Source organism: Sprattus sprattus, assembly GCF_963457725.1.
Source record: "Sprattus sprattus genome assembly, chromosome: 15".
Classification (NCBI taxonomy): Eukaryota; Metazoa; Chordata; class Actinopteri; order Clupeiformes; family Clupeidae; genus Sprattus; species Sprattus sprattus.
In genome coordinates, this window is record NC_137913.1 from 5,566,614 (window position 1) to 5,570,142 (window position 3,529).

General features: G+C 53.5%; 1 protein-coding gene across 1 annotated transcript in view; it reads right to left on the reverse strand.

Annotated features, from left to right (window-relative positions):
* Positions 1-241: 241 nt before the first annotated feature.
* Positions 242-3,529, reverse strand: part of inpp5jb (inositol polyphosphate-5-phosphatase Jb) — a gene marked incomplete at both ends in the record, with an annotated part of 12,773 nt that continues 9,485 nt past the window's right edge. The window contains 5 exons of the mRNA XM_080851946.1: positions 242-571; positions 1,199-1,303; positions 1,721-1,804; positions 2,148-2,285; positions 3,224-3,437. Coding sequence (XP_080708072.1) covers positions 242-571; positions 1,199-1,303; positions 1,721-1,804; positions 2,148-2,285; positions 3,224-3,437 — 871 coding nt within the window. The remainder of the gene's footprint in view (positions 572-1,198; positions 1,304-1,720; positions 1,805-2,147; positions 2,286-3,223; positions 3,438-3,529) is intronic.

Genomic DNA, 3,529 nt, shown 5'->3' on the forward strand with positions numbered 1-3,529 from the left:
GACTAACGCAGCCACCTGAGACATAGAGTGAGGGACACAGAGAAAGAGAGAGGGAGGGAGGGAGGGACGGATAGAGAGAGGGAAATGGCAGGAGAGGTGGGAGGGAGGGAGGGGTAGGGTGAGGGTGACCGCAGGCCGAGGCTCGAGGCCTCCTCCTTGCCTTGCCCAACAGGAGGCCACCCCCAACCCTCATACAGAGTTCTCACACACACAGCACGGCGCGCGCAAGGGCGACCAGGGCCTATGACAGGCCTGCATCCCCGGCCTCGCCTGCGGCTGGCTCCCCAGTCGGGGTGGCCTCAGCTGGGCCCTTCTCATCGTTGGTGCCGGAGGGTGCCGGCTCGTCTGGGGCCCTCTTGGGTTTGTTGGCGCGGCGACCCTTGCGTTTGGGTTTGGCCCGCGGGGAGCAGCCTCTGGAGGGGGAGGGGCTGCTGCTGCTGTGTCTCCTAGCGCCCCCGTCAGGACTGGAGGGGCGTGGTGAGCCCCCCCCCACCGTCCCCTCGTCCTCCGAGCTGAAGTCGGAGCTGTCGGAGGGACTGACCCCCTCGGGGCTGGAGGTGGGTAAGGTGATCTAAGAGGGAGAGAGACGCTTCACTTAATCACAAACACAGACAAAAGGCTTCATTCATGTTAGAAGTAGCCGCATAATTAACTACTACTACAAATTGCTGCAAAGAAAGAATGTGTGTGACAGAAAAAGGATGTGCGTGAGAAAAGAAGAGTGTGTGTGAGAGAAATGTGTGGTGGATGTAGTAAAGGGGATTTCATGAGAGCAAGAGAAAATGTGATTGATGTGTTAGACGTTAAGAAGTGAGAAAGGGAGCGTGTGGAAGAGGAGTAAGGGAGCTTAAGACAGTGAGGTGGGGGGAGGAGCTTAAGGTAGGGCAGTGAGGTGGGGGAGGAGCTTACGGTAGGGCAGTGGGGTCGGGGAGGAGCTTAAGGTAGGGCAGTGGGGTGGGGGAGGAGCTTAATGTAGGGCAGTGCAGTTGGGTGAGGAGCTTAATGCAGTGAGGTGGGGGGAGGAGCTTAAGGCAGTGAGTTCGGGGGAGGAGCTTTAGGTAAGGCAGTGAGGTGGGTAGAGGAGCTTAAGGCAGTGAGGTGGGGGGAGGAGCTATAGGTAGTGAGGTGAGGTGGGTAGAGGAGCTTAATGCAGTGAGGTGGGGGGAGGAGCTATAGGTAGTGATGTGGGGTGGGTCACCTGGAAAGGCTCCGTCATGCCCACGATGGTACTCATGTTGTTACTATAGTAACCCAGGATGAAGTCTCCAGAGCCTTTTGGCAATTCCTCCTCCGGAAAGGTCACCTACAGAGAGGGAAAGAGAATATTCATAAATTCACTACTACAGCTGCGCACTAGTGTGTGTGTGTGGGGGAGGGCATTTGTGGTTGTGTGTGTACAAGTGTGTGTGTGTAAGGGCATTTGTGGTTATCTGTGTACAACTGTGTGTGTGTGTGTGGCCATTTGTGGTTATGTGTATACAAGTGAGTGAGTGTGTGGACATTTGTGGGTGTGTTTGTGGGTGTGTGTGTGTTTGTGTGGGCATTTGTGGTTATGTGTGTGAGTGTGGGTGAGGGCATTTGTGGTTATGTGTGAGTGTGTGTGTGTGTGTGTGTGTGGGCATTTGTGGTTATGTGTGTGAGTGTGTGTGTGGGCATTTGGGGTGTGTGTGTGTGGTGTGTGTGTGTGTGTGTGTGTGTGTGTGTGTGGTTATGTGTGTACCTGCTGTTCCTTCTTTAGGTAGTCCGCCTCCTCCTGCTTGGCCCAAGTATAACCAACATAGTCCTTGTGATGTTTAAAACCTACCTGTAAATGCAAACACACACACACACACACACACACACACACACACAAACATTATAAAAAAGAGTCAGATATACGTGAAAGGCAGGATGGAAATCTTTGGATTGTTAAACACAGATGGCCTTCTAATTACAATTACTCATTAGGTAGGGGTCCGCGGCCAATCACGGACCCCCACCTTGTAATGACCAATCACGGACCCCCACCTTGTAAAGACCAATCACGGACCCCCACCTTGTAAAGACCAATCACAGACCCCCACCTTGTAAAGACCAATCACAGACTCCCACCTTGTAAAGACCAATCACAGACCCCCACCTTGTAAAGACCAATCACGGACCCCCACCTTGTAAAGGCCGATCCAATCCCAGGAGCTACGGCCAAAGTTGGGCAGCATCTTGAAGCGCACCACGGCGTCAGCGACCTCCCGCCACTCGTCCTCCACGATCAGCGTGATCAGAGGGATGTCCACCTTATACGGGAACTACAGGGAGAACACACACACACACACACAGCTTCAGGCAGAGAGCTACAGGGAGAACACACACACACACACAGCTTCAGGCAGAGAGCTACAGGGAGAACACACACACACACATCTTCAGGCAGAGAGCTACAGGGAGAACACACACACACACACACAGCTTCAGGCAGAGAGCTACAGGGAGAACACACACACACACACACAGCTTCAGGCAGAGAGCTACAGGGAGAACACACACGCACACACACACAGCTTCAGAGAGCTACAGGGAGAACACACACACACACACACAGCTTCAGGCAGAGAGCTACAGGGAGAACACACACACACACACACACACACAGCTTCAGGCAGAGAGCTACAGGGAGAACACACACACACACACACACACACAGCTTCAGGCAGAGAGCTACAGGGAGAACACACACACACACACACACACACACACAGCTTCAGAGAGCTACAGGGAGAACACACACACACACACACAGCTTCAGGCAGAGAGCTACAGGGAGATCAAACACATCTTTAGACAGAGAACTACAGGGAGATCACACACACACACAGCTTTAGGTAGAGAACTATAGAGAAGACACACACACACACACATCTCTAGACAGGTAACTACAGAAAGAACACACACACACAGCTTTAGGCACAGAGTGGTTAGACAGAGTGGATCAGAGGCAAATCAATGAGAGCTTGAACAGCGTGTGTGTGTGTGTGTGTGTGTATGTGTGTGTGTGTGTGTCTGTGTGTGTGTGTGTGTGTGTGTGTGTGTGTGTGTGTGTGTGTGTGTGTGTGTGTGTGTGTGTGTGGTGTGTGTGCTCACCTGTAGGGTGAAGATGGAGGCCACAGGCTTGTGGTCGCTGACGGTGTGTGTGTGTGTGTGTGTGTGTGTGTGTGTGTGTGTGTGTGTGTGTAGTGTGTGTGCTCACCTGTAGGGTGAAGATGGAGGCCACAGGCTTGTGGTCGCTGACGGTGTACTCCATGTGGCTGCGGTAGAAGTGCTGAGTCACCCGCGTGCCGGTGCTCAGCCCACTGCTCAGGCCCGACAGAGAGTGGCGCTTGCTGTTCCCCACCACAAGGGGCGCTGTGGCGCGCAACCGCCACAGGATCCGGTCAGTCCACGCCGGCTTCCGCTTCTTACCACTGCGAGAAAGCAGAGAGAGGGCAAGAGTCGAGGGAGAGACGAAATAGATTGAGACAAATAGGCAAAAAAATGAGAATCACATTAACAAACA